This window comes from Phalaenopsis equestris, unplaced genomic scaffold, assembly GCF_001263595.1.
Source record: "Phalaenopsis equestris unplaced genomic scaffold, ASM126359v1 Scaffold234857, whole genome shotgun sequence".
In the NCBI taxonomy this organism is placed as follows: Eukaryota; Viridiplantae; Streptophyta; class Magnoliopsida; order Asparagales; family Orchidaceae; genus Phalaenopsis; species Phalaenopsis equestris.
Genome location: NW_018252757.1, coordinates 104,548 through 129,878, shown reverse-complemented (window position 1 = coordinate 129,878; position 25,331 = coordinate 104,548). Strand labels below are relative to the sequence as shown.

Sequence of the window (25,331 nt, the reverse complement as noted above, 5' to 3'; positions counted from 1 at the left end):
AAAGTCGTCTTAGATGGTTTGGTCACATTAAACGTCGACCATCTGATGATCCGATTCGGAGAGTAGATGTTTTATATTCGACTTGTGTTAAGAAAGGCAGAGGTAAACGTAGAAAGACTTGGGCTTATTGTATTAAAAATGATCTTAATTTACTAGATCTAAATGAAAATATGACACTAAATAGGACGCAATGGAGAAAAAGGATTCATGTAGCCGACCCCACCTAGTGGGATTAAGGCTTTGTTGTTGTTGTTGTTGTTGTAATCTTAGTTGGTTTGTGATATATCCTAAAAAGCTTATTACCAGCCCTTAGTTGAACAAATGTTATTGTGTGTGGCTTAATGTGGTCACAAATTGATGGATATACTCCTTTCATTGCAGGTAGTTTTGATTGAATCAATATGAATTAAATTGGCTCGATTAGTTCTATCAGTCTCGTTTGACCTGCTTTAGTTCTAATCAAAGTTCCATTGGCCATGATGGCTTAGGTATATATGCAATAAATCTCAATCCAACCTGATCTTTGAACAACAGTGGCAGATTGATAATCAATTAATGCTTAATTTTTTGTTAGCCTTGAATCTTGTTTACAACTCATTTGCTCAACTATAGCTTAATCAAACTTGAGATTGATACAATAGTCTAACTCGATACACGCTCGAGCTTGAGGTCCAATCCACACTTCACTCAAGTCTAGTGTACAATGTAGAGCTACTTTGTTTAATTTATCTGTATGCCACTTGATCATAAGAAATTTACAAAAATTTAAACCCGAACCATCGAAATAATTGGCTCAAGCTATTAGTCAAATCAAGTTATTTTTGAGTTTAATTAATTATATAATGACATCGTTAGCTAAAGTAAATTGCTTGAATTTAGTTCAATAAATCTAAACTCAATCTTAACTAGTTCAATTTTGTCTTCTAAATATCGCTTCCACTGGAGTTGAAATAATTTACCCAAACTTGAAGCAAGTAGTTTGTACAACATAATAGATTTTGCTATATCAATTAAGTAGAGCAAGTACGAGTTTGTGCCTTTCTGACTATTGGGGGTTCAAACTTACATGCGAGTTACCATTGCTATCGTTTTCATTTATTACTTACAACTTCTAATCTACTTCTAGCCTAATTTCTTTTACATGACAAAAAAAATTGTGCTAGTGAAATGAACTCATCCATGCGATGGCCTGATCTTGCAATCCTATCGTTAACTTAAGCCTACCGTAACCACCTACCTTTAGTGCCTTGAACGCACATGCAATGAAGGGTGTGGTCCCTTATATCTCTTGAATAAAGGAGCACAACATAAAATTTCCTGACAGAGGAGGAACGAGGTTTTCCTCCCATAATTATACCTGGGCTTGGCATGGGCCGGGTTTTTCGGGCTTTGACTAGTCAAAGCAGGCTCAGGCGGGCCGCAACCCTGTTTCTATTTGAAAAGTCATAGCCAAGCCCACCCACTTTATAGGTCGGGGTCGGGCTGGCCCGTGGGCCTTAACAGAAAGATTACATTCTTTTTTTTCTATGATTTTAAGCATTTAATGGAGTGTTAAAGTGGGTTCTGTTAGAGCCAATAAAGTCAGCACCATGAAATAGCTATTCACAATATTGTCCCCCTCACAAATGTGCCTTGTTTCGTTTGGCCAATCTTACTTGTTATGCTTAGATATGCCCTTAAATTGTGGCCCAATTTGTAATGCCATGTCCTTCACTTTATAGGCTGACATGCCAACCAATGTCCTCGACAAAGGCAAAGGACTACTTACAATGAAAGACCACCTTGTTGTCCTTTTCGACATCCAATAACTCCTATCATCCTTCTTTACATCTTGTTCATCTCTTCCTTGAATAGAGAGATGTTGAAATATAGGATAAAGGTAGACGTGGTCAAAACTTAGGGATTTCCTTAAGGTTTCTTGTGGCAATGCTCTCCTGAGCTTCTCTCATGGCGTCCTCTTCAAAAGTGGTTCTAAATCCTCCCAGGTGTTTGACCTAACTGCTCTCCTTCTTTGCTAAGAGGCTATTGACAACTAACCCCATTGACAACAAACTTCTTCTCTCATGTACACATTCTTTGATAGAGGATAACACATTTTATTTGGGTGTTTTAGAATGTATTTTTATAACTTACCTTGCACTCACAACCCTTAACACCGAGGCCCTGTGCTTTATGCCACCTCTCTACATACACCTTGCCTTTTGGCTTCACCCGCATCAAGCCACCTCTTACCTACTTCACTAGTGCTTGTTGCAAATGGCTAGTCAATTGTTGCTTGCTCTAGGAGCATCACTTGAATGTGCCTAGCCTATCAATACATCTCAATAGCACATCCCCGTACATAATCTACTAATGTGCATACCTCGTGCATGTAGCTCAGTCACCCACACACCATGTAATCCCCGCACACCGCAAAACTATCATCAATCATGTGCCTGCGCGCCTATTTACATCCTTATGCTTGCTTTCTGCACAATTACTTATATGCTTCCCATACTAGTGTGTTTTTGCAACCCCTGTGCACATGCATACCGACACACCCCAACTCACTTAATATTTTACATAAAGTGTGGGTGTATGTGCTAGTAAACACCCAACAACTCATCATGCCTTTATGAATTGAACTATCAATGCAATGCAGAGAGCACACACATGTATTAGTGCACTATACTTATATCAATTGTATTTGAACTTATAAACACCCCAATGCCTCAAAGCACATTTATGGGCGTGGTAGGATGCTTGTAAGAACCTTTATTAGTGTGTTGGAATGTTCTATAGGTGTACTTGAATGTTCATAAACTTCTTTATTGGTGTGTGGGATGAATTTCATGTCACAGTGTCATGTAAACCCAATTCTAAGTTTCTTTATTGATGTTGCAAGATAAATTATTTTTGTCACCGCTTTGTGGGTGTGGCATGAAATTGCTGTTGAAATTTCTAGCAAATAATTTATGTTAAGTTCATGATGGATGATAATATAAACCAATGCATATAAACGTGCTTAAGAAGCACAATCATAAAAAGAGTATAAAATGAATGTAAAAAATATGTCAAGAACACTTGATGATATAAATACAATGGATAAAGTTATCTAAAGGTTCACTATGTGAACTTTAATAAACACTTCTCAGGGAATAAGATTTAGATCTGGGATGAGATGCATATGAGGTTGAATAAAGCTCCCTACGCTTCAAAATTAAAATACATCTAGGATTCACTCAATATTTAACAAATTTAATTGTATCACTATATTAGAGTGGCGCTTTTGCGTGTCTATGAAGTTTATGAAACCCCTTCTTTGCCTCGAGTCATCTCGTGCCCATTAAATTTCAAATATATTTACAAATTATGAATGTGAACTCACCATGATGTGTCCCCTTTGATTCTTTGGGTGCATATCAATGTCAAAGCACGATCAAAACAATGTTGGCTGCTCAACCAATTTTCTAACCCATGCATATATACAATCAAATCACTCATCCCATGTCCCATTAAGTAGTAAAAGGACACCTAACCTCAATCCTTAGGGGAGCTACCAAAACCTACAATAATGAATGTGCAGCACCTCTATAGCGTGCTTTAGGATCTGATGACATGGGATTCACAGAGGTAATTGGCTACATATTTGCGTATGACGCTTGTGTGCTCATTTACATTGAATATTTGGGTTATGTATGCATTGTTTACAAGTTGAAGATCGAAGACTCACCATTGGGTTGCCTTCTAATAAAGTGGTTAAGTTCCACTTCTAGGAATTTCCACTTGTAATATTGTAAGTTCTAGCCTCCTATCAAATTCACTTCAGATAATCTAACTTGAATAGACTCAGCGTTGTCTATAAGATAAGATTCTAAGACCTTCTATTAGGTTTTTCTTGATTTGACATTACGAGTCCTCCTTACTAGCCCCTCTAAAGCTTAGGTGATAAGTCCTACACCTAGTGCTACCTTATAGTTAGGGCGGTAAATCTTGTTGAGACTCTCTGCTATCAACAAGTATAATTTTTGAACCTTAATCGACATTAACATAGTAATAAATTTGAGCTCAATTAGTACAGGCGATCCTGGTGGCTTTGTCTATAGGCAAGAATTTTAGAACTATCATGAGACTTTTTTATAATGTTGAGGTTATAAATCATGCTTATGGTTCCCTTCCAATATCAAAATGGTATATCCTACTTTAAACTTCTTGGATAGCAGAGCAACAAGCCCCGCGTCTCAGTCTTCATAACATATTGACAGAGCGTCCACAAGATATCTGAATGCACATTTTCAAAATGCTTTTAAGGCCATTTACAATGAATATTTTGATTTGTTTAACCTTTTATGTTGGGTGAGTTTGTGAGGTTCTTCCTTGAAATTTTCTTTAATTGAGAGGTTATAAACTGCACTTGTGTAGCAGAGTTGATTTGGACCTTCAGAGATCTACCTGGATACCCTCTCAGATGCTTTTCGTTTGGAGGGAATATATACTACACCATCCTTAGGCTAGGACATTTTTCCATCAGTTCCATCTATATCCTCAGGCAGGCTTTAATCTCAAGAGTACTACATTCTTGCGATGTGCCATAAGTTCTATATGCATTTCCATCATAGGCCATAACCAAATTAGTCTCACTTTTAGGCCACTATATAGTATATATGAAGTAAACATTGAACTTCTTAATAATGAGATCCATCCACTTAGGTGAATCATACTCAACAAAGTGGGCATCACTTTACTTTATGCATAAGTTAATGCTTTCAAGCTATACAGTCTTAGATAACTCTTAGCTCCATATTCGAGAGTTTAAGATAACCCATAGATTTGACAATAGACTCTCTATTTTGTAGATACTAACCTTTGTAGCAAGGGATGAACCTTCAAGGATTAAGTCTTAAGACATGGATTTATTATATATATATATATATATATATATATATGTATATCGGCATAATGACATGATTGATTGCATTTAACTATGTATTGTGCTTATTAGCTATCTTCAATATCGTCAAGCCTACTATGTTATACTTTTGTAGGTAATATCCTTGAATCTCTCAACAACAATTTAGCCACATTCGTCCTCTTAGGCTCATGTTGTCCAAGACAAACTTTTTCTTTACTTTGAAGGAATAACTACAACTCAACTCGAGAGTACTTGGGATATTTGAAATTATGCATCTCATGAACACTTGAAAGGAGGCAACACATGAACTACTAATTGGACTTTATCGTTGATGTGGCCTTCCCCATCCTCAGGTCGCTAGTAGACTAGATCCACTAAATTGACCCAAATGACAAAATGATATGATCTTGACGCGATTAACCATCCATCCCCATTCATTCCCCCATTTTAGACTTAATTTTCAACCACCAATTAGTGTATATGATATCCTTAATTGTGTTTAACTGGCAACAAACCCATTGGATGAATTGGCAATAAGGACTTGTTCCAGAATCTTAATTTGCCTTTGAAACTTCATTATGCTTAATATTTTTTTACCTAAAACTCCAAAAGATTGATATATGAAATGAATCACACTATGAGTGTTTCCCAAGCCCTCAATACATACAATCGTGTGATTTTAACTTACACACCTTTCCATTTTGGGTCCTTGGAGAGTTCATGTTGATATCCTCAGCATCTTTGGAACAAGTCCCTTGCAACCAAGATGAATAGATTGAAAAGCTATATGAGAAATAACTTGGAGGGTTTCACCTAAAAGCTATATGAGAAATAACTTGGAAGGTTTCACCTTGAAAAGCATAAAGGATAAAAGAGTCAACATGTGATCTTTTAAAAAGAAGAGATTGTCTCAACCTCAAAAATACTTGACATATACTCATTTTTTTAGTGTCACTAGCGAAAATAGTGACTGCTATTCATGACAAGGTGTACTATCATTGATAGCTATTTGTGGTAACAGTGGCTTTTGTTTGTGATTCGTTACCCGTCTTCCATAAAATTCATGGTGTTGATAAGGAGGATTTTTGTCTTCTTTGGAATCACATTGAAGCATTAATTTGCATTAGGAAACAAAAATAATTATTCCTTGTTGACCTAAGACTCCAACCTAACAATGTGTTGATTGTTGAAGGCATGATCGATTTTTGTATCAGAGCCTAACCATTTAAAATTAAAATCTAATTTAAAATTAAAATTAATTCGAAAAAATAAGAACAGATAACAAGTATGATTATGCAGAAATAATTAGAGAATATACAAGGTATTTCATAAGTAGGTTAGAAGAATTAAATTTTAGAATAGATGATGAAGATTAAATGAGCCTTTTAACGGGTACATCTCATGATAAGAACAGAAACCCGCATACAGTTTTTTTTTGGTATCAAAGCCTAACCATTTAAAATTAATTTTAAATATTAATTTAAAATTTAATTTAGAATTAATTTTAAATGAGCGAAAGCGTGGTGGGTTAAGACATTATAAAATTCTAAAAAAACTTAGTTAAATTTTTAAATGGAATCAAAGAAATCTTGTAATCATCTTTTTGAATCAGGAAAAGGTAGTATGACTAAAGAATGTATTTATTGTACCTATTATCCAGATCAAAATCATAGATATAGATGTCAATTATGTTTAATAGAATTATGTCATTTATGTTTAAAGAAACATCATTATATTGATCATAGAGATTTTATAAAACCAAAAGAAGATATAGATGTACCTAAAAAATTAGAAAAAATAGAATTTGAATTAGAAAAGATTAATCTTAATATTGAGAAGATACTTTTTAGAGTAGAAAAATTAGAAGAAAAAGACATAGATCATGATAGAAAAGTATAAAAAATAGAATATAAGATGAAAAAATTAAAATCAAAAATGAAAAAATATAAGTCGGAAGAAAAATGTTCGAAACAGAAAATTAGGAAATCTTCTAGAATGGAATCAAAATCTGAAAAAAGAAAAAAAGTGCTAAAAGACAAGAAAAATCAGTTTCTAAAAAAGATAGCTCTGAAGAAAGCAGAAAGAAGAAAAAATAGACAAGTTTCTTGAAAAAGAATTAAAGTATGAAAAATGTGCTAAGAAATATGAATGAAGTTCTGAAAAAGAAGAATCAATTTCAGAAAAAAGCACGAAAACGAAAAAGGTAGTCAAGTTCTGTAGAAAGGAATCAATCTCTGAAAAGAAAAGTCCAGTTCTGAAGGAGGTACAAAAAAGAGAAAATTAGTTAAAGAGTTGAGATTTAATAAAATTAGTTCGGAAGAAGAAAATACCCAGAGAGATACAAAGATAGAAAGAAATACTGCTCCAGAAGATATAAGAAATCTAAGTTAAAGAGTTAAGATATACTGTATCATGATATAGGAAATACTGATACATAGATAGAAGTTAAAAATTTTAAGCGTTAAAGATTTTTTTTTTTTCTTCTCTAAGTTGTTTTTCTAGTTGTTGAATTTTATCTTCTTGGTCTATCATTTTAGGATGTGATTTTTCCTTTTGCAAATTTGCTATCATATCATTGGTATCTATAAAATTTATAGTTAGACAATTTAAAGTATGGATCATTGCTGAGGTATTGCTTATATTACACCATAAATTATCTAATATAGTAGTTTGAAAATGATTTAAAGGTTTTCTTAATTGTTCTTTATGCCTAAATTGTAAATTAGTCACATGTCTACTTGGTAAATTTAGATGACCAAACTTAACCATTCTTTGCTCCATTCCTGCAAGAAAAAATATAATTAGTAATAAATTTCTTATGTATATGATTAAAAATATCTATCTAAATAGTAATTTAAAGAGGTTTAAAATCTAAACATTTTAATTTCCCTAGAATGAAAATCTGAAAGAAAATTATTTTTTCCCTTAATATGTTCAAAGCTAACATTATAACCATTTCCTTCGATAGTAGTTATAAAATTAATTCATTTTTTACTATATATTTTTCTTTAATTTTTATTTTTTGTAAAAATGTACTATAGCTTCACAATCTGTTCTTATAGTAATTTTCTTTTGAAAAATAGTCTAAAAGTATTAAGTGTATTAATAACACATAATATTTCATAGTTTAAAGAAGTCATAATTGTAGGTAATTGTTAAAAACTACCAGAAGCATATCTACATAATTTTTCAGTATTTTGGTATGCTTCTTCATATGATTTTACTCTAAATTCTGCACCCCATCCGCTTTCAGATGTGTCTACTACAAAAATTTTATAATCAGATTCTAAGGGTTATTTTAATTTTGGTAAATCTTTAACTTGTTCTTTTATCTTTTGTATAAGTTTTACATCTTCTATATTAAAGTATTTTTGTTCTGTTGAAGAAGTCTTTTTATATAAAGATTTAATTGTCTTTCCTAAATCTTTTATGTAAGGTCTAGCATAATTTAAAAGTCCTAAAAATGTTTGTAATTCTTTTGTATCTTCTATTTTATCAAGAAATTCTAATATCTTTTTAGAAATATGATTTTGTAATTCTATTATTCTTTTTCCTATTTTTTGTCCTAATCCTAAGAATTCTATATATTCTTTTGCTATTTCTATTTTCTTTTTAGATAATACAATTTCATTTTTGATACATAATTTTAATACTTCTTCTACATGTTTATAATGTTCTTGTAGAGCATGTGAAGTTACTAAGATATCATCAATATATACAAGTACATAATCAAAATGTTTAAATATATTATCTATCTTTCTTTCAAATATACTAAAGGCATTTTTTAATTCAAAAGACATAATTATCTATTCGTAAAATTCTAAGGGTGTTGTAAATGCAGTGTATTTTATAGATTCTTCATCTAATTTAATCTGCGCAAATCCCAATTTACAATCAAACTTAAAATACTTCTTATCTTGTATTAAATTTATTAACATATCTTTATCAGGTATTTTGTATCCATCATCCTCAATATTATCATTTAACCTTTTATAATTTATAACCATTGTAGCGTTTTCTCTTAAAATTTCTGCATGATTTTTTATCATAAATGCTGTCGATCTATTTCTTTGAATTAGAAGTTCTAATTAACCCTAAATCCTTTAATTCTTTTATCTGAATTTAAATTTTTTTTAATCTAAAGGATTATATTCTAGTTCTTTTGTTCTAATAACTAAATTTTTGTTTATAATTGGTGTATTGGCTCACTCTTTATTTTTTTCCCAGTGTTTTAAAGGATTTTCTCCTATTATTAGGATTTCTTCAACTAATTGAAATATTTTTTCTAATGATTTAGGTATTTGATAAGTAAATGTTTTATCTTATTTATAAATATTCAAAAATTAGAGTTCAAATCAAAGTAAATTTTTCCTTTTTTTGTTTTTATTTTTTTATTTTTTAGAACATAACTATTATGTTTATTAGTAGTTATGATGGAAGTTCTTTTTTTAATTGTTAAGTAATCTTTGGCCATGTTTATTTGTCCGTCTAGGATTAACATGAAATTAAGACCTAAAATAAAATTTTTTTTTTTAGCTTCATGCACTAATATTTTGGTAAACTATTTTTTTCTGATACATCTACAGTATCATGATTAAGGAAGAATTTGATCTGACTATTCATTAAACATTTATTAAATTCTAATGTTTGATTTCCTGCTAAGAATGAAGTTGTATTTGTAGAGTGATAATTTTTAAAATTATGAGGTAATAAGTTTTGTGTTATTACAGATGTTGTATTTTCACTATCTATTATTGCATGAACTACAAAATGTGATTTATCTTCCAAAATTAATACAACTTGAACTGCGATTAAAGAAGTTGGATAAAATGGATAAATATCTGTTGATGCAGTTTTAGTCTGTGCAAAGTTTATCTTATTTATCTCATTATATTCTTCTATATCTTCTGGATCAGTATTTCCTTCTATCTCTGTATCTGATACTCTCTGAGTATTTTCTTCTTACGAACTAATTTTATTAAATCTTAACTCTTTAACTAATTTTCTCTTTTTTGTACCTCCTTCAGAACTAGACTTTTCTTTTTCAGAGATTGATTCCTTTCTACAAGACTCGACTACTTTTTTCTTTTTTGTGCTCTTTTTTGAATTTGATTCTTCTTTTTCAGAACTCAATAATTCATATTTTTTAGCACTTTTTTCGTACTATGACTCTTTTTCAGGAAACTTGTCTAATCTTTTCTTCTTTGTGCTTTCTTCAGTGTTATCTTTTTCCGAAATTGATTTTTCTTGCTTTTTGCACTTTTTTCTTTTTCAAATTTTGATTCCATTCTAAAAGATTTTCAAATTTTCTCTTCCAAACATTTTTCTTCCGACCTATATTTTCTCTTCCAAACATTTTTCTTTCGACCTATATTTTCATTTTTGATTTTAATTTTTTCATCTTATATTCTATTTTTTGTATTTTTCTATCATGATCTTTGTCTTTTTCTTCTAATTTTTCTAGTTTAAAAAGTATCTTCTCAATATTAAGATTAATCTTTTCTAATTTTTTAGGTACATTTATATCTTCTTTTGGTTTTATAAAATCTCTATGATCAAGATTATAATGTTTCTCTAAACATAAATGAAATAATTCTATTAAACATAATTGACATCTGTATCTATGATTTTGATCTGGATAATAGGTACAATAAATACATTATTTAGTCATACTACCTTTTCCTAATTCGAAAAGATGATTACATTATTCCTTTGATTCCATTTAAAAATTTAACTAAGTTTTTCTAGAGTTTTATAATGCCTTAACCCACCACGCTTTCGCTCATTTAAAATTAATTCTAAATTAAATTTTAAATTAATATTTAAAATTAATTTTAAATGGTTAGGCTTTGATACCAAAAAAAAACTGTATGCGGGTTTCTGTTCTTATCATGAGATGTACCCGTTAAAAGGCTCATTTAATCTTCATCATCTATTCTAAAATTTAATTCTTCCATCTTACTTATGAAGTACCTTGTATATTGTCTAATTATTTTTGTATAATTAAACTTGTTATCTGTTCTTATTTTTTCTCTAAATACTTCAACTATCTCGTTTATTTTTTCTGGTAATTCTTCTTTAAGGTGTTGTATTATATCTCTTCTATCTGTTATTTTGATTACTTATTTAATTATATTGGCTTCTATAGGTAAGATTATCATTTGTAATTTTCTAAATCTATCTGTTAATTTTTGAACCATTACTTTAATCTTTAAGAGTTAAATTATTTAAAATTTTTAATAATAATTTAAGTAATGATGACGAAATATAGCATAATATTTTAATAATGTTATCTTTTTTCATTTTATTTAAAATTGAAACGTTTTTCCTCGTAAATATCTATCATGAAAGTATGGCCAATCTATTAAATTTTTATTTAACTCTATTTCTTTTTCTATTTTTCTTTATTATTTAAATAATTTTTAGTTATTTCTTGTAACTTGTTTAGATAATATGCAAAATAATTTCTACCTATAATTTCAGTTCTTTCTTCACTGCATATAATAAAATATAACATAGTAATAATTTTATCTATTTTAAACATATTTGTTTAAATAGAGAGCAATTTAATATAAGAAAAATTCAGTAGATAAAAGAGTTATTCCCCTTGGGATGAGCATATCTGCAACTTTACTCATGAATAATAACGCTTAAAAATTTTAAATTTAAACATGTTTCCTTTTTCCGACTCCAATTATGACATAAGACGAACAAGAATAACATACACCATGAAAACCTTCATTTACGTTATAGATCTGATTACACACCACTTGCCCTAAGCGCTACACAAGCATAGAACGGGTCTTACAACCCTCCATCATTCTACAACCTTACGAGAAGACTGGTCATAGAGGTTGTTAGCTTTTTTGTTCATACGCATAAACTTTATCCGGACTCTGAGAACAAATGTTTATATTTAAATGAAAAATTAAATATCTATGAAGAGAATAACAGATTTCTCCCCTGCGGGGAGGAACTAAAGACTACTCACGCAAAACTGTGATAAAAAATAAAGCTATAGTAACTAAAGATTATTGTGCTAAAGAAACATAGCGTAGCTAAGGATTACTTGGCTAAAATAACAACATAAATTAAAATTTCTAAAAGAGACTTGCTAAATATTTATTATCATAACAAAATATTACAAACTCTTCCTGCATGGAATATAAATACTTATAGACTCTTGAACTTGGAGAGAGTGGAGAGGAGAGAGTAGTGGGTGGATGAGAGGGGATGAAAGTGGATTCTTTATATATGAGTGAGGGATGCTTCCTTATTTATAACCTTGAAGCTTGGTTTTTGGAATAGTTCCTTGCATAGTAATCTTGAAAATTTTGTCTTTCATGATGAAAAGAGAGGAGCCCATTAATTATAACTTGGAAAAATGTGGTCAATAATTTCAAAAGTTGTTTTAAGTCACTATAATCTAGAAGAAGAATATTCTCATGGTAAAAGTAGATGCCAAGACCGGTAAAAAGTTATTTTCCGTACCAATAAAAAATGAATAGTAAAAAATTTTAACTTTCACTTATTATGTTTCCATGACATTATCAATATTATATATCTCAATATCATCAAGACCGTCAAACCAATGTTGATCCCATGCTTCATTACTATATGGGCTTGGTATTGGTGTTAATCTTTCAAATACCGTAGTAAAATCTCCAGTTCTCTTGACCGTGTATAGGTTGATTGTTTTAATGTGTTCCAATAAATTAATTTCATGATGATAGAATTTGAACTTGAATAATTTGTCTTTGATCATCCTTTCATTAAGAAAAATAGTCATGCCTTCATCTTGATAAATCAGGAGAGATCCGAAAGGATTTGAGTATCCTTCGTATAAACTGACAATCTGATAAATTCTGAAATGTGCTAAGGATTCTACCGCTTCATCTGGATCGAAGCATTCATGAATTTCCTGATCATTGCTTTCCCAAGCTATATAATATCTTGGAGTCTTTATAATTTCCACAATATGTTTAGCTTCATCTGTTAAGTTTTCAAAATAGAGGTGAACAGATCTAAAAAGCAAAGTTAATGAATACGTGTCATATTCTTTAAATATATGCCATATAATTCTCCTTAATTCATTATGAGGTATTACTGATAGTTGAACTGTTAAATCTTCTCTGCTGATGATTAACTTTGATAATAGACCATAATTAAATAGATTTTTTAATTCCCAATTTAAAAACTTCCTACAATATTCTAATGTTAAAGAGATAGTTATAATACTAAATCTTTTTTTACAAAAAATTGCAAAAACAAGGTTGTTCTATTACTAATTTATGATGTACAAATGATACTCCATGTATTAATTCATTAATTCCATAAGCCATGATTAAATCTTTACATCATTCTATTATTTTATTTTATTGTCTATTTTTATTGCTTTAAAGATTTTTGATTTTATTGCTTCAGGTATTTCTAGAAGATATAAATATTGTAATTGTTTTTCTAAATTATGTTTAGAGATATCAATAATTACTTTAGTAAAATATTCTTTATCTTTTATTAATTTATCTTTTTTTTCTTCTAATTTTAAAGATTTTTCTTTTTCTTCTCTAAGTTGTTTTTCTAGTTGTTGAATTTTATCTTCTTGGTCTATCATTTTAGGATGTGATTTTTCCTTTTGCAAATTTGCTATCATATCATTGGTATCTATAAAATTTATAGTTAGACAATTTAAAGTATGGATCATTGCTGAGGTATTGCTTATATTACACCATAAATTATCTAATATAGTAGTTTGAAAATGATTTAAAGGTTTTCTTAATTGTTCTTTATGCCTAAGTTGTAAATTAGTCCCATGTCAACTTGGTAAATTTAGATGACCAAACTTAATCATTCTTTGCTCCATTCCTGCAAGAAAAAAAAATAGTGAGTAATAAATTTCTTATGTATATGATTAAAACAATCTATATGAATATTAAAACTATCTATCTAAATAGTAATTTAAGGAGGTTTAAAATCTAAACATTTTAATTTTTTTTTAACATTTTTTATTGCTCTAGAAAGAAAATCTGAAAGAAAATTATTTTTCCCCTTAATATGTTCAAAGCTAACATTATAACAATTTCCTACAATAGTTGTTATAAAATTAATCCATCTTTTACTATATATTTTTCTTTTTTTTTATTTTTGTAAAAATGTAATATAGCTTCACAATATGTTCTTATAGTAAATTTCTTTTGTAAAAATAGTCTAAAAGTATTAATATGTTCTTATAGTAAATTTCTTTTGTAAAAATAGTTTAAAAGTATTAGTTGCATTAATAACACCTAATATTTCATAGTATAAAGATGTCATACTTGTAGGTAATTGTCTAAAGATATCAAAATCATATCTACATAGTTTTTCAGTATTTTGGTGTGCTTCTTCATATGGTTTTACTCTTAATTCTGTACCCCATCTGCTTTCAGATGCTTCTATTACAACAATTTTATAATCAGATTCTAAGGGTAAATTTAATTTTGGTAAATCTTTAACTTGTTCATTTATCTTTTGTATAATTTTTACATCTTCTATATTAAAATATTTTTTTCCCGTTGAAGAAGTTTTTTTATATAAAGATTTAATTGTCTTTCCTAAATATTTTATGTAAGGTCTAGCATAATTTAAAAGTCCTAAAAATTTTTGTAATTCTTTTGTATCTTATATTATATTAGGAAATTCTAATATCTTTTTAGAAATATGATCTTGTAATTCTATTGTTCCTTTTCCTATTTTTTATCCTAAGAATTTTATATATTTTTTTGTTATTTCTATTTTCTTTTTAGATAATACAATTCCATTTTTGATATATAATTTTAATATTTTTTCTACATGTTTATAATGTTCTTGTAGATTATGTGAAGTTACTATGATATCATCAATATATACAAGTACATAATCCAAATGTTTAAATAAATTATCCATCTTTCTTTGAAATATATTAGGGGCATTTTTTAATCCAAAAGACATAATTATCCATTCGTAATGTCATAAGGGTGTTGTAAATGCAGTGTATTTATAGAATCTTTATCTAATTTAATCTGACAAAATCCCGTTTTGTTTTCTTTTACAATCAAACTTACTAAAATACTTCTTATCTTATATTAAATTTATTAACATATCTTTATCAGATATTTTGTATCCATCATCCTCAGTATTATCATTTAACCTTTTATAATTTATAATCATTCTAGCTTTTCCTCTTAAAATTTCTGCATGATTTCTTATCATAAATGCTGTCGATCTATGTTTTGAATTAGAAGTTCTAATTAACCCTAAATCCTTTAATTCTTTTATCTGAATTTTAAATTTCTTTTTATCTAAAGGACAATATTCTAATTCTTTTGTTCTAATAACTAAATTTTTGTTTATAATTGGTATATTGGCTAACTTTTTTTTTCTTTTCCAGTGTTTTAAAGTATTTTCTCTTATTATTTGGATTTCTTCAGCTAATTGAAAATTTTTTCTATTGGTTTATGAATTTAACAAATAAATGTTTTATCTTGTTTATAATAATAATTTAGATATTCAAATCTAATTTATTTTTTGATTTTTCTTTCTTTTCAAGAAGATATTATGTTTATTAGTAGTTATGATGGAAGTTCTTTTGCTAATTGTTAAGTAATCTTTGACTATGTTTTTTTGTCCGTTTAGGCTTAACATGAAATTAAGACCTAAAATAAATTCTTTATTTTTTTGCTTCATGCACTAATATTTTTGATAAACTATATTTTTCTGATATATCTACAATATCATGATTAATGAAGAATTTGATCTGACTATTCATTAAACATTAATTAAATTCTAAAGTTTGATCTCCTACTAAGAATGAAGTTGTATTTGTAGGGTGATAATTTTTAAAATTATGAGGTAATAAGTTTTGTGTTATTACAGATGTTGTATTTTCACTATCTATTATTGCATGAACTACAAAATGTGATTTATCTTCCAAAATTAATACAACTTGAACTGCGATTAAAGAAGTTGGATAAAATGGATAAATATCTGTTGATGCAGTTTTAGTCTGTGCAAAGTCTATCTTATTTATCTCATTATATTCTTCTATATTTTCTGGATCAATATTTCCTTCTATCTCTGTATCTGATACTCTCCGAGTATTTTCTTCTTCCGAACTAATTTTATTAAATCTTAACTCTTTAACTAATTTTCTCTTTTTTGTACCTCCTTCAGGACTATACATTTCTTTTTTGGAGATTGATTCCTTTCTACAAGACTTGACTACCTTTTCTTTTTCGTGCTTTTTCTGAACTTGATTCTTCTTTTTCAGAAGTTAATAATTCATATTTCTTAGTTATTTTTTCAGAATTCTTTTTCAGGAAACTTGTCTAATCTTTTTTTCTTTATGCTTTCTTCAGAGCTATCTTTTTCAGAAACAGATTTTTCTTGTCTTTTAGCACTTTTTTCTTTTTCAGATTTTGATTCCATTCTAGAAGACTTCCTAGTTTTCTCTTCCGAACTTTTTTCTTCCGACTTATATTTTTCATTTTTGATTTTAATTTTTTCATCTTATATTCTATTTTTTTTTGTACTTTGTCGGATTTTAATTTTTTCATCTTATATTCTATTTTTTTTGTACTTTTCTATCATGATCTTTGTCAATTTTTTTTTGTACTTTGTCGTTTTATTCTAATTTTTCTAGTCTAAAATGTATCTTCTCAATATTAAGATTAATATTTTCTAATTCAAATTCTATTTTTTCTAATTTCTTAGGTACATCTATATCTTCTTTTGATTTTATAAAATCTCTATGATCAAGAGTATGATGTTTCTTTAAACATAAATGACATAATTCTATTAAACATAATTGACATCTATGTCTATGATTTTGATCTGTATAATAGGTATAATAAATATATTCTTTAGTCATACTACCTTTTCCTGATTCAAAAAGATGATTAAAAGATTCCTTTGATTCCATTTAAAAATTTAATTAAGTTTTTCTAGAGTTTTCTAATGCCTTAACCCACCACGCTTCCGCTCATTTAAAATTAATTCTAAATTAAATTTTAAATTAATATTTAAAATTAATTTTAAATGGTTAGTCTCTGATCCCAAAAAGAAAAGATGATAAAGGAAAATAACACTAGGAAGAAAACTCAACCATTGAGTTTTGAGATTAAGACAACTTTTGGCTGAATATGAGAAAAAATTTCGAAGATTTTTGAGGAAGTGGATTAGACGCCCAAAATTTGCTTATACGCAATTCCAGGTTTTTTAAAGCTTCAATCAATTTCTAGTTATTGACTGTTTGTTGTGTAGGTGATGGACCTTCACAATTTTTTTTCTTGAGCAAGGGGTCAATATCAATTTATTCTATGATGATTGGCTAGTTAATTAGGTGTATTGAAGCTAAAGATCTATCCAAAGTTACTTCAACAGTTGTTTAAAACTTCATGTGGACTGATATCGTATCCCATTGTGATTATCCGACAACAATTTACAGCTGGTCAACAAGAAAGTAAAATAATTCCTTAAACTCGAGGAAATAGCTATTTTAAATATCAAAAGGAGAAATTATCCACTAGTCAAGGAACTCTATTTTAAATATCAAAGGAGAACATATCCAATAATGAAGAATGCCTATGACCTAGCTTGATCCTTGACAAACTCATAATTCAAGCATCTTTTTTTGCGAAAGAGAAGTGAAGAGGCGAGCCACCACGTTCTATGATTTTGATGTTCATGAATATACTTTTGTCCAGGATATGTCCATTTTCAAAATGTCAATGTGACAACTGAACAATCAATTCTTCAGATGTTAAGATACATTTGTGAGGGACCTAACATCATAAAAAAACAAGGCAATATCAAACTTGATTTGAAGATGCACAAGAAAGGACATTATGAGAATGGATGACTAGAAGTTTGTAAATGTTTTGGAAGAAATACTTTGATATTGCAAAATACAATGTTTAGAAAAACGGTCCGGGCCAGAACGGTCGGTTCGGCCACTAACCGTTGGCTGGTCAAGTCCGGAATATATGAAGGATCCATTTAGTCCTTGAACCCTTGTGAATCGCCGGTTCAACCCACAAGTCAGAGAACCAATTTAACCTTTTAAAAAAAAATTAAATATTATTTTATTTTTTTCTTTTTGGTTATAGTTCCTACGCGCCGCCCTACGTTTAAGAAAGGCAAAATCATTGTGACACATTCCAAAATGCAAGCTGCCTTATGGAAGATAGTAATTTTTTTATAAATAGAGCCACTCAAAAACATTTTATTTATTTTTAATATTTACATGATTTATTTATTTAGATAATATTTAAATAATTATTATATTTATTAATAGTTATGTCATCTGGTTCAACCCTTGTCAAACCAAGGGTTGATGTCTGGCCCGGTTTTCAAAACCTTGGCAAAATATAATCTTCTGCTATTAAGTATGTATTTGATAGATTTGGGGAAGTTGTCCATGAAACTTGACAATTTGACACAAGTTTATTTCTAAAGTGAATACTTTGTTTTCTATTTGAAGTCTACCAACATTTTAGAGTATGAAAATGAAAAGGTGGCTGCAAATATTAAAATGAAATGATCTCCCCTCCTTATGCATTCAAATAGTTTACCCCTACAGTTACTACTGGTGGACATGTTGAAACCTTTGAGGCCACTCTCTCGATTGATGATTTTTCTCCTTTCTATTGGCATTTCAAAAGGGAGAAATTCTCGGTCAATTTCTTCAAATTTCTCTCAAACCTATCTCATCTGGATTAATGAATTTTTATTACCATGACAGTTTATAAGCTCCCACATTCTCATTGATACGTAAATGTTAGTTTGAGAATTTGTTAAATGATAGCTTTAAGTAGGAAATTTTTTTTTGGAAGGTCATAATAAAGAATATAGGAAATTATATATGGATTGACCTAAATAAAAGGTAAAGTGGGGTTAATTTTAAAGAACATGGATAGTATTGCTTTACCAAAAATTTTTTGATAGAATTTTTAGACTAAAATGATTTCAAATGGTATGAAATAATCATTTGGTATTAATATTAAAAATAAAGATAATGTTGTTAATTATCAATTAATTAATCATAGAAATTATAAAATGAAGCAACGAGAATGAGTAGTGAAATATAAGTTTATAAAAATTACGTGAAATTTGAAGAACAAATTTGATTTCATGTTAAGATCTATTTTGAAAGTAATTTTTGTATTAATAGAATTACTGAAATAATAGAGAAGAGCTAAAAAATGACCTTCATATGATTTTTATTGATCATGAGAAGACATATAATCAAGTACCACGTGAATTGATTAATGTATTTAAGATATAAATGTGTGCCAAAGACATGTTGATGTTATTAAACATATAAAGGATAGTGCACTAACTAGTATCATAAATAGTCGTGGAGTGTCCCAAGAGTTTCCAATTATCAAAAGTTTGCATCTTTGATTATTAGTGAGGTCATATCTATTTTTTATTTATGAACATACTTGAAGGATTTTTGAAGCTTGATGATTTGTTTTTTTTTTTTCATTTTTTTGAATGATAAAGTTTTTATAGGTAACACATCACTAAAATAAGCGAAAAATTTAAAAAACCAGAAAAAAATGTTTAGAAAATAGATATCTTATCATTAGTAGAGTAAATAATGAATGATATATAATTTAAATTGTTTTGTTTTTATCACTATTACATAATATTATTGCAAGATTAGGTGATACCTAGTTCTAATAGGTCTATGTATTTTAAATTTATTATAGAAAAATGGAAATATTGATATAATTTTTATGTTACGATTGAATAATTAAAATGAAGAAGTGCCTCAAAAAATTTGAATGATAAGAGGATATAGAAGAATTAAATTTTGTTAAATCACAATAGGCCTGATGATTTTGTATGAATTCGAATGTTATCTATAAAAGGTTATTAATAGCCTTAGGTTGGTGGTGCTAAAAATGAGAACATTAAGATATATGTGTGTCCAAGTCAGAAAAGATAAATTAAAAGGTGATTATGCTGAAAGAAAAGTTGGAGCAACATTTATTGAAGATAAGATGACTAAAAATAATTTGAGTGATTTCAACCTTTGAGGGTATATCAATTAGATGATGTAATTAATGTTAGTGGAATACAAAGGAAATGGGATTAGGCCTAAAGCTATATTAATAGATTTTGAAAATGATTTGCGAATAAGATCTGATGCAATGCTCAATAGTAATGAATGACAAAATTATGCTAGATAATGCCATCACCAAATTGTTTGGATTAGGCTAATGGTGAAGATGATGGAGGAGTTGAGGGTTGATGGGAGAGGAGAGAGGGAGGAGGGGTGGTGCTACCCTACAAACTCATTTTCTATGCTTTGAATTGAGCCTTGGGCAATATTATAATGGAGAGAGAGAGAGGCCTTCATCAAAATTTAAGAAAGTGATAAACTGAGGAGAAAACCTATTTATTTATTTTCACATGATGTTTGCACTCTAAAGGACTTATATTTATAGAAAATTCGGAATATGTATCCAAATTCATACTGATTGTGTAATTTTAATAACCTTTACTCTAAATATGCTTGCAACCATTTAATTTATAAATGGTCCTTTAAGCTAATGGATAAGACACCTCTTTTATTTCAGTACTTAAAATGAGGCAATAAAGATGACCATGAGTTTAATTTAGGGGTTTTTTGATTTGCTGAAAAAGGAAGGCAATGTAAAATGAATGTAGTTTTAAAGTAATATATTGTATGTGAAATATTTTAGAGTTAATTTGTTCAGTATAAATAAATATAAGATTTTCCATTTTCTTATTTCTTTTGAAGGCAAACAAATTCAATCTTAAATAAACCCGTTAAGGTTAGCTGTGTTGTAGAGGGTTGTGGCGGCCAATGGGCAACAAATAAGTGGTGCATGGCTGCTGGCGAGTGGTTGGCGGCAGACAGTAAATAGGCGGTGGCAGATGGTAGCGGCACAACCTGCTGCTGCAACAGGTGGTTGATGTCCGGGGTGGTGATGTCCGGGGTGGTGACTATCGGCGGGCTGCCTATGGCACTTTACACAAAATATTGTATTTGAAATTCGTTGAAATACAACAAATTCCAAATACATTGGAATTTTATATTGCATTTGTTTTTTCTGACCAAATACTTGGGCTTTTAAAACTTTTGAAAAAGGAATGCAATGAACTCCTTTTGCTGGGGCACATCCTCCTGCTGCAACAGGTGGTTGATGTCCGGGGTGGTGACTATCGGCGGGCTGCCTATGGCACTTTACACAAAATATTGTATTTGAAATTCGTTGAAATACAACAAATTCCAAATACATTGGAATTTTATATTGCATTTGTTTTTTCTGACCAAATACTTGGGCTTTTAAAACTTTTGAAAAAGGAATGCAATGAACTCCTTTTGCTGACGACCAAACAACCCCTAAGGAAATATTCTCTCTAAACTTTTCTAAAATGGTATATGGTTATTTTTAAATCTCCCTCTTCTTTGATTGTTGGCCACAACCTTCATTCTTTGAATTCAAATAGTAATTTTTGAGTAGTTTTATATAAATTTATATTTGCAAACTTATCCTTATGTAAAATTTCGAAGAACCTTCTTTGATTAACCCCTGGATTGTAAGATTTATTTAAGCTCCTAGTTGAATCCCATACTTATTTGATCATCCAGGTCACTAACTTGCGTTGAAATTGGCCCTTTTTTCCCCTTTTTTGACAAAGAAGCAGAACATCTGTTTTATTTTGTCCAACTTGCCATATTTCCACAGTGTTGGATTTATTGCTCCTAATTTTTCTTTTAAGATTGGAGAAGAATCTATGTTTTCATACGTCAAGCCACATGCCAGACCCCTAGTCATGAGAGTTTATGGGAGTTTTGATGCTTTTCCAATTGCTAAATTGTATGTTTAAGTTTCTTGCTAAATGATGGGTTGCTAAAGGAGCTTTTATTTGGCAAAAAATTGAGGTCTGTATTGTTGTAGATGTTCTATTTTCTTTTTGCTGAATATCATTGTGCTAAGTGACCTAGATTTAATGCTACCAAAATTTGCTTCAGTTCCAGTGCCAGGATTAAATGGTCATGTCAATCAAATCGAGCTGCTTTGTGCATCTTTTTCATGACAGTGATGTTTGAAAGTGTCCTTTTGTTTCCTTGCTAGAGGTTTTGTCTGTTCTTAATTCTTATATATGTCTTTTACTACTTGTAGGGAACATTGAAGGAGTAACACTAGTAACTTCTGAGTCGCTTACTTCTGTCAGTCAACAAGAACCTCTTCCATCGTTTGATATCTACGAGCAATCCAAATTTGAGGCTAGTGTTGCAATCGACTTTACTGCAACAGAATCAGAGGTAGCTGAGGTCAAGGATCCTTCTACTGTTTCCACAGATATGCAAATAGATATGCCCATGCAGAATTTCCTTCCACCAACTGTAACGACCAAGTGCCCAGAAGAGCTTCAGGTTATTATCTCTTTTTTTCGATCTTCTAAAATTGTCTCTTGAGTTGTTAATGTTTATGAATTATTGCATATATAGATGATTTTTTTATTAACAGTGAAAAACATATTTTTGACCATGCCCATGCATAGGATGGTTGTGCTAGTGTTAGAAATTTGAAGACAGATGGAATTTGGCTTATAATTGTGCGATTTCATTTGTCTTCCCACTAAATTTTGCTATTTTTAATGCCTACTTAACACCCCCTTGTTGTTATATTTATGATTCCAACTACATTTTATATCCTGTTGAAAGGCTTAATTCTATCTCGCTTGCTCTTTACATGTTCATGCTATGAAAACTTTATAATGGTGGTCAGCAGCTTCTGACTAGAAATCTACTTACTATCCAGGTACATGAGGTCGATATTATGACTCTGTTCCTTTTAATGACAAATTTATAATTTATTTATTATTTTGTCAAGTCGTGGAAGTGGATGGCCCGAGTGAAAACATGGTGGAAATGAGGATGCTTTTTACTGTTTGGCAGGGAAATTGTTTTTGGAAACGGTGTACAGGTGATTTGATTTAGCTCTAGTCTCTAAGGTGATAGATCAACTTCCCCACTTAACAGCTTGTAATTAGATGTTAAAGTTTATCAAGAAATTCTTATAGAAATTGCCTTGTAATCTACTACATTTGAACAGATCTGTGTTTGTTAATGTTGAAGAGTGGATCTGTTTTATTGATTTGAGATGTTCTAGGTTCTAAGTATTTCTTTTGATAACTAGTATCAAATGTTGATTTAAGTGCCAAGGCAATAGACATGTACCTTTCTCAGGGAAAAGCTATATGGTATAAAACAACTATTGGCAACTTTTCTTGAAAATTGAAAACGGTCAAATTCAATTTAAGCAAAAGAGATTTGCTTTTCTATTACAAAATAATGATGGAAAAGTCAAGGTTCACGAAGAGACAAATGATCAAATTTTAAAATGCTTGTGGAAAAGGAAGAGAATCATATAGTAGCACATTATATAAAATTCATGCACATTTTTAATCAATAATAAAATAACAATAAGGAGGATGAGGAAAGGGGGGAAGGTAGGAAGAAGGAAGGAGTCATTGAAAAACAAGCCTTACATTTATATGAGGATATAGCCTTTCAATTGAATTCTAATTTTCATATTTGATCGAGGAATTGAATCTCAGAAGAATGATCTATACTTATAATTGACTTTTTTTTTAAAAATTTTCACCATGGACTTGTATTCTTTACATGCTTTAATCTCTATTAGAATACAGCATAGGATTCTAAAATTAATTCTTTTCAAGGAGAAGTTTTTAAAGAAAGAAACTATGGAGGATTGAATGAACTTCTAATAGTTACAATCCAAAATAGGTTGTAATCTCACAAAAGTTACAAATCTTATAAGCTGCTAGCTTATAGGAATTGCCATCAAATTGCTACTCCGGCTCGAGAGAGAGACATTGGAGTGAAAAAAATAATTGAAAAGAAAGGTTCATATTCAACTAATTCAAAAAATTCTAACATTAGACATCAAACCTAAATTAAGGAGTTGTAAAATTTAATGGCTGTAACCATTAACAAAATAATGGTAGCCACATTAATTCTGCCCCTGCCCAATTTGAAAAAAGAAAAACTAATATTTAAGTTGATATTTGATTAGTAGGCGTTGTAATAATTTTGAATTTCGTTTAGAAATATGCAATGGCCTCCCAAGCATTCATGCCTCTCTATCACCGGTGTATTTAATATCCACTATTGATAGCGGGCATAATTTCATCTTTGATCATAGATTCAGACACAAAATCAGGATGATAATCATGGAAATATATAGATGATGCATTGACCAAGCTGAATTTTTATGGTCAAATGGCCATCAACCCTATGAAAACAAGTGACAAGTCATAAGGTCGACTGGATGAATCAACCAACAACAACTGGCTTAAGTGAAGTATGGGCGGTCCGTTGGGGGCCAAACGGTTGGGCTCGAATCATGTCCACGGTTCGTTCAATCCATGTACTGCTGTATTTCAATTAAAATTATTATTTTTTATTTTTTTCTTACCCATTTTTAGATATTAAGACATTTGATTTAGTCTTTTCATGATTTTAGGAATTAGTAGCCTGAATCTACGGAAGTTATAGCTTTTGAAAATTGATGAGGTTTCTTCTCCTTAAATTTAGGAAGTTTTTAGGATTTTGAATTCCTTTTTTATTATAAATAGAAGGTTTTAATAACAACGAAAGCATTTTAAAATCTTTATGAGTTTAGATTTTTCTAAATCCTCTTTCACAGTTCCTCTAAATGTCAACTAATACAAGCAACTGGCGGCCCTTCTCTTTCCTCTCTTTCCTCTATTTCCTCTCTTCCCCTCATTTTTAGCACAAAAAGTGAGCCAACAAGGTCTAGGAAATTGCCAAATGACCATATTACACTCTATGAATACTTGCTTGGTTAAAATTTTCTTGGCGTAATGAAACTTCTGTTGGGATAGGAAAAATTACAGCTTTTAAAGAGGAAACTTTAGAATGAATAGGACGAAATCTTGTCATGTCATCAATTATTCCCTTTTAGCCCTACATCTTCAACTCTTTGATCATTTAATCCAACTTCTGTTTATTTGTTTCCTTCAAAATTAGTTCATTTTTTGTGTGAAACTAAAGGGAAAGGTTGTAAAAATAAGTATTCAATGCATTGATTGTTGATTGAGAATGTATGATTAAATCAACTAATAAATTGGACTAGAAAATGTGCAATATAACATTCCACAGTTTTATTTTTCTAGCGATTATTTTCTTTAGTGTTCTTGAAGGAAACTTTTCTGGATTGAGATGAAAAATCACCTTATCACCATATTTGAATTTAAGGTAACTTCTCTAAATATTTTTAGTAGACTTGTAATTCTTTTAGTTAACCATAAATTTAAAGTGAATATCTTCATACAAATAATCTAACCTAAGTTATGATTCAAAAAAAGTATTGTTCATGTAAGATGGATAAATTAC

The 25,331-nt window shown here is 29.7% G+C and overlaps 1 protein-coding gene across 1 annotated transcript in view; it reads left to right on the top strand.

Moving 5' to 3' along the window:
- The window catches only part of LOC110039024, a 61,411-nt gene that overhangs the window by 10,314 nt on the left and 25,766 nt on the right, over window positions 1–25,331 (top strand). The window contains exon 4 of the mRNA XM_020743964.1: window positions 22,069–22,322. Coding sequence (XP_020599623.1) covers window positions 22,069–22,322 — 254 coding nt within the window. The remainder of the gene's footprint in view (window positions 1–22,068; window positions 22,323–25,331) is intronic.